This window comes from Merops nubicus, unplaced genomic scaffold (assembly GCF_000691845.1).
Source record: "Merops nubicus isolate BGI_N331 unplaced genomic scaffold, ASM69184v1 scaffold19414, whole genome shotgun sequence".
Lineage (NCBI taxonomy): Eukaryota > Metazoa > Chordata > Aves > Coraciiformes > Meropidae > Merops > Merops nubicus.
The window spans coordinates 1-7,031 of NW_008603794.1; the positions used below are offsets into that span (position 1 = coordinate 1).

General features: G+C 45.4%; 1 protein-coding gene across 1 annotated transcript in view; it reads left to right on the forward strand.

Moving 5' to 3' along the window:
• The first annotated feature begins 247 nt into the window (after positions 1–247).
• Positions 248–7,031, forward strand: part of ADPRH (ADP-ribosylarginine hydrolase) — a 7,339-nt gene continuing 555 nt past the window's right edge. The window contains exons 1-2 of the mRNA XM_008938805.1: positions 248–569; positions 6,114–6,474. Of these exons, the coding sequence (XP_008937053.1) occupies positions 272–569; positions 6,114–6,474 (659 nt within the window). The 5' untranslated portion in view covers positions 248–271. The remainder of the gene's footprint in view (positions 570–6,113; positions 6,475–7,031) is intronic.

Genomic DNA, 7,031 nt, shown 5'->3' on the forward strand with positions numbered 1-7,031 from the left:
TGCCGTGAGCTGCCGTGAGCTGCCGTGCCCTCACCCAGGCAGCCGCAGCTCCACGGGGCAGCCTGTGTTTGGGAGCAGTAGTCCCCTTGAGAGAGTCCCAGGTGCTGGGCTGGCTACCCAGTCTGCTGGACCTTAGCAGTAGAGGCTCATACTGAACTGGGAAAGATTTTATTTTTGAGCTCTCTCTCTTATTTGTTTATTTCTTTATTTTTAATTTCATAGTGTTTTCTGCATTGAAACAGTCCTGGGGCAAAAATTGTGTCCTAAGGCGATGGAAAACTATGTGGCGTCGATGGTGCTGAGTGCAGTTGGTGACACACTGGGCTATTACAATGGGCAATGGGAGTTCCTGCAGAGTGGCCCAGCCATCCACAAGGAGCTGGCGGAGATGGGGGGACTTGGCAACTTAAGCATCCAAGGTTGGAAAGTCAGCGATGATACAGTGATGCACTTGGCCACAGCTGAAGCCCTGGTAGCTGCCGGGAAAAAACCAAGTTTGACGCATCTCTATTCCCTGATTGCAAAGAACTACAAGGAGTGCATGAATGACATGAAGGGCAGAGCTCCAGGTAACCTCTCCTTAATACTAGCTGGGCAGGGCTGTCCTATCACTAAGGTCTCTCCCTTCCCTGCAGCTTGGAGCTGAGGCTGGCCCTGGCTCTGCTTTTGGTTGTTTGTGGCATCAACTATGTCGTGTAAAAGCAGAGGTTTTCCACATTCAGTGCCTGTTTCAGAATGGACTAAAGAGAACAGAATAAGGCAAACTGAAGTGGTTTGGGCTTCTCTGAACTAGGTGAAAAAGATACTGTTTTGCCCACATTTATAAGACATTCTTACAGGCATGTTTGAGGCCTGGCCTTGAACTCAGGGGCAGGATGCTGGCCTTTGCACCGAGGATATGTCTTTTCCTACACTCAGTGGATGAAAAACAATTTTAACCATGTTAATGCACATTCTAGATGCTGAATTAAAGCAACACACTTAAACAGAAAGTTAACACAGAATTTATTATAATAAATGCAGTAAATTACACATGTAATATATTTAAAGGTACAAAGATCCTTGCTTGCAATAATTAAGTTTATTAATCCCAAAATCTGCTTCAGGAAGGGTGCCTTGACAGGCTGTGCTAGCCAAGCCATATAAAAAATATCCCTGTAGTTCCCAGTTCACCCAGACCTCCTGACTAGGCTCTTCCCCAGGGAACCCGTCTGTCTCTGTGCTTATGGCTCAGAATTTTCTGGGTGCTTGAATTAAACTTAAATCAGAGCCACTGAGGCTGGGCCTCTAATTTAACTAGTGCAGGCAGCGTGAAGTATCCAGGAAACACTCAAATTCAGCAATCCTGTGCATAATTTATACATCAAAAAGACATTGCCTAGGCATACCTGTTTGGAGTGGCCAGAATATATCCAGAATGTTCTGGCTTGACATTAAACTGGGAAAGGCCAAATCCTGCATTGCTCTCTTAGGGCCACTGAGCACAGTGAGCACAGTGTGATAGAGCTCTGCATTTCCCAGGTAAACCAGATTGGCAACTCAAGCAGGAATTTATTCTGCTTAACTTTCCACAGCGACCTGTGGAAAGTTTTTGCCTCTGCTACATGAACTTGGTGACTAAAACCTGAGATGAAAGGAAAACCTGAAATCTAAATGTTAGTAATTAACAGCTAAGGGTAATAGCGCACCTGCTGCAGTCCTTCTGTGAGCAACTGAGCTGCAATATGCCCAAAAGCAGTTCCCGTTTGTAACTGAAGAATCTGAAAGTAAATTTGCTATGGACACTTATTGCAACGACTAGGAAAGGCCAGATTATCTAGCTAAACAAAGAAAAGCAGCTTCTTTAGTGGGCCCATGGACATTTGTAAAATCTGGGGGAAGTGATGAAAGTAACGCGGAGAAAAGTGGAAGTCAGTTGAGAAAGTTCTTGCAACAGCATTATGGGCCACTCCTGCAGCAGCCACAGGAAAGGCACTTCAGAGCTTCATCCTGACACTTAACGGTTTAGTGGCCACTGATATTCCACCAAAGGTAACACCTAGGCCATATCCTGAAAAGCTGTCTGCAATCTGGAGTCTCCATGCAATATTAGAAAATCCTAATGACAGGAGTTTCACGTCAATAATTTATTTCAGCAGCTCAGAGGAAATGGATTTTTACTGAGAACATAACCCAAGGTGATGTTCTGGCTGAATTAAGTACTCCCTGGGGAATTGCAGCCCTTAGGGCTGAGAATGGAAAGTTGCTGCTGCGACTTTCACCCGACAGAGAAGAGATTCCCCCAGAACAGTGGGGGTTTGAATGTCACGTTGCTCGCCCACACAAGGGAGTCCAGACCTGAAAACCAAAAGGCGCAGTAACAAAGGGATTCCCACACTGTTATGAGTCATCGGAGGGCCACGGCAGGGTCCGTCAAGTATGCAGCCCCAGAACTCACTGTCTTAATGCAGCGATGGCTTGATGCCTACATCCATTATTGCTGTTTGGGATGTGCCACAGCCCCAAATTCATTGTTCTTCGCAGATTACAAAGCCAGTAAACTAAGTGACACAAGCATGGATACACTTCTTTTTTTCATGGTACAACTAATCTGTCTCCACAGCTCTCCAGGAAACCTTCTGCTTCAAAACTCTGTCTTTCGGTCCAAGTCCTCTCTTTGTAGAATTATTTACCACTATGTGGTTGTTTTAACTCAGTTTTTCTGTGTATGGAGCGGTCCCAAACAACTGTTATTGTTAGTGCTTATGAAGAGTGTAAATAAGAAGAACGGAAGCCTGTTACAGAAGTAGTGTTCGTCAAGGTTGTACTTAAAACTTTTTCAGGTTGTTTTTCTTCGCACACTGCTTTTTGCTTGTGTTTCTTCTTTCCTTAGACCAATGCCCTCCTTTACTTTTAGTTTTACTTTTAGTTTGTTTTTTTTTTTTTTAACCCTGGTTTAAAAAAAGACCTGACAAACATGATTTCAGCTTGGTCTTCCTAATTCAGCTCCCAAATGTTTTATCTGTTTATAAGCATGAAGATATTTTTTCTAGTACCTCATAAATAACAAGAGTATTAGCTGTTGTACACTGGTTTGTTTTACAGAATTTTTTTTTCATTTGTGGGTTATCAGTAGTCACTTCCTAAAGTAATACGCCCAGGTTTAAAGCCGCAAGTAAATTGTTATTGCAAAATAACCAGTCTTTCCTTACAGTTTAAGCTTTTCCCCTCATTTTCTGTCGACTACGGTTAATGCAAGACCAATCTCACTTTTTATGAAGGATTGAGCTGCCTGTTCTCAACCTGCCCAAGCATCTCCTGAAGAAGTGTCTTTCTCACAGTTCCAGCAAGATTACAGAGTTCGTTTTGCTTTTGTTATGCAGATATTGATTTTAAATTACCCTTTTCCTTTTGCTTTCTCCCCCTCCCCTTGTCTTCCTGGCAGAAGGTCTCTTTTACCAGGAACATTCAAATAGGGTAGTTGTCACAGCTTTTTTAAAATGGCTTTGTTTGACAGGTTCTTTTTAATGCCCTGTTATAGGTCATAAACGTAATGCTAAAAATAGTTAGAGTTTTGAGAAAATGCCTCAATTTCCTGTTAATCATCACACAATTGGGAATCATACTGATATCCCTCTGAACTATTTTGATACATAGCAGCCAACACTGAATTAGTAGTAATCCACGTGAAAAGGAGATTTAGGGTCCTGAACACGTTCCCACTTTGCGACACCACAAAAACAAACATCCCGGCAGTTCGGTTAGAGGTTGGTGGCAGTTGGTCCCAGTAGAGCCTGGTGCTGCCTACACCAAACATTCTGCCTACAGCTCCTTCCAGCAGAGAAACACGGCCCCACCAGTTTTGCTCTGAATCACTGGGGAGAAGGATGTGTAAGGACCATCTGGACTGATCTAGGGCTGGTTGGCCCTGCGGCACCGCAGAAACAGCAGGTCTGCCCTGCTGGGAAGGGCTGCGTCCTGTGCTGGTCTAAATAAGCCTGTAAGGTGACAACACTATTGGGAAAGAAGGGTGCCAAGGACACTTAGACCAGCTCGTGGCCTACTCCTGACAGCAGCCAGCCATTACTTATTTGTGTCCAGAAACTGATCTTAGAGCTGTGCTTGGATTTGGAAGTATTTTGGTGACAAGGGTGCTGTAAATGCCGTATGCAGGTAAAGCAGACTGCCTTATACCAAACCCTACTTCCAAGTGTGCGCACGAAGAGTGGAACTGAAGAGCTCTGCAGAGCGTGTCATGGGGCACCTAGCAGTGATTAGCAAGGTCCCAGATCGTGGCGACTGAATTGCACCAAAGTTAGTTGAATTGTAGAGTTAGGTGAAGTTATTTGCAGGCTTCTTCCTTGCTACTTCATGCTATTTAGTTTGACTTTATAAGTAACAGAGCATCTGCAGATTTATGAGCTACCTGTCCCAGTTAGGCAGCAAACTGTAGGCACAACAGTCTAATTTTGGGTGTGTGAGCATGTCAACTGCTGCCGTTGCTCTGTGTGTCTGAGAAAGCACTGGACATACTGTGGTTAGTAGAAGACTTGTCTTTTGAGTCTGCTTTTGCCATTGTCCAACACATTAAAATTTAAATGAAGCTGCTTGCAATCTGCCTTTTGTTTATCTTTCTGCTGGAAAAATTATTTCAGATTTGGCCAGAAGAGAAGACTAGGAGAAAAAGGCAAAGTAGAAGAAAATCAAAGATAATTGAATGTTTTGAACCAGCTTCCTCTTCCTTGCACACAAGCATTTGGGCTTAACTCTCAACATACATTTCACAGCCTGGGCTGGGGAAGCTGGCTGGACTGTGAAATTTGGATGTGTTTGTGCAGATGATTTTATCCTATGAAGGTGCTGGACTAACAAGGGAGTTTCTGAAGAAGCAGCACTGGAAAAAGCAGAGTAATTTTTAAAAAAGTAAATGGCAATGCTGTGACAGAGATGGAGGTGCGCAAGGAGGAGTTAATGGTGTGGCTTCCCACCAGAATAGAGGGAAATGTCAGCTCAGAGCAGAATAAAGCTGAGGAAAAGGGACTTGTATATACTTGAGTATAATATTAATCTTGAATAGTGTGGAGCATGAAAAGTCTGTTTCTTGTTCTTTAAGAATCAGAGGAGAATTTAAGGAAATTGTCAAATGGCAGTTTAAAACAAAAGGAAATGCTTTGTGTAACAAAATTGTGGCTCTTGCTACCGTGGGATGTCGAAGGAGTCTGCAGATGTGCATGGGTTTGAGCTAAGTACACTTACGGTGGCTGGGTCTGCTGGGGGTTATTGATTATAACACTTTAGATCCATCTTCTCACTCAAGCAGGCTGTGCTTCTCTGTCTGCTGGAAGTCGGGCAGATCTTGGGGAAACGTTGTACTTGCCTCATTTTTTTATAGTTAAAAATTAGTTAGTGGCTCTGTTTGGAGGCAGTCTAGTGGGCTGGACAAACCTTTGGTCTCGGCTATAACAGTTGTTCTTCAGCTTATTGGAAGAAGAGTACAGTAAAGCCAGTTATGCAGACCACGTGGCGGTGAGGGGGATACTGCATTCATCCCTTTCTGACAAACTTAAACTGCAATGAGGGAGATCTGGAAAATATTTCCTATCAGTGAGGCAATGGAAAGGATTCATGGAAAGCTTACGGAGTCTTTTCCCTGTAAAGAGCCTAAACAGCTAAAAAAACAGAGGTAAAAAAGCCTTGCCTTGGGTCAGGGATCCTCCAAACTTCCCTTCTGTTTCCATTTGTATTTATCTCTCTAGACATGTAGACCTAGTATATATGTTTTATAGATAAGTCATTAAAAATAGCATGAAATGTAAATATGAACAATGTAAATAAATGAGCAGCAGAGTGCTTTTTACTCCCCTAGACATTTAAATTGTTTTCACAAACAGGAATTAACACATCTGCTTGGGAGTATGCCGCATGCACCAGCAATTTACGGCAGGATACATATGAGTAGTCAACTGATGTTTGTACAGGGAAGCTCGAGCCCCTTACTCCGAGCGCTGCTATCTTCCCAGCTAGCTTGCCCATCTTCCCTTGGTTCCCAGCTGTGTGACCCTGTCTGCTACTGATGCGTGTTTCTGTTTTTTCCTTTTTTTCTTTCACGGGCTGGTTCTGCTGCTCGTGTCCAGGTGCCGTATGTATGGAGAGTGCACTGAGGCTGGACCCGGGACGACCGGACGGCTGGAGGATCCCGTTCAGCCCTCGGGCGGGAGGCTGCGGGGCCGCCATGCGCTCCATGTGCATTGGGCTGCGCTTCCCTCGCCCTGCTGAGCTGGACACCTTGGTGCAAGTCAGCATCGAGAGCGGCCGAATGACCCACCACCATCCCACGGGCTACCTGGGGTCCCTGGCTTCGGCCCTCTTCACGGCTTTCGCGGTGAACGGCGTGCCCCCCCCGGCCTGGGGGAAGCGGCTGCTGGAGGTGCTGCCGCGGGCGAGAGCCTACGTGCGGGACACCGGCTTCTTCGTGGAGGAGAACATGGGGCAATGGTGAGCTGTGCTCCCAGCACTGACTGCTGTTGAAGTAAACCTCACATACCTGAGGGCGAGTTTATAGTTAACCGTCCGTCATCACTGGAGGGTAAACTCCGAGAGCAGCATGTGCCTGCCACAGGATTGAATCGATACCGAAAGTCTCCGAAGTCCACTTATTTTTTTTAAAAAAAGAGTGGCAGATTGTGTCTGTGTGGTGTAGTTGTGACCTTTAATGGATCCAGAATGAGGTAGCTAGACTTGTCATCTCAAGCAACTGTGATCTGATAAAAATGGGAAGCAGGGCTGGGGAACAGCACCAGGCTTAGGGCTGAGCTCAGTTTGAAAGTTCTAACCAAATCTGGCTGTGAATTGAGCACAGCTCTGTGCACAGGGGCACAGGCAGACAGGGGCAGAGGTGCTCTGAATTTGGGAGTATGACTCAGCTCTCGCTCTGAGCCTTTGAGTCCTGTGCAGGGCGACAGCAGCAGGTGCTGGGCTGCCCTCTCCCATGCAGCTGGAGGGAGGGGAAATCGAACTCACTGAAACACCTACTCGGGCCTCTTACTGTAAGT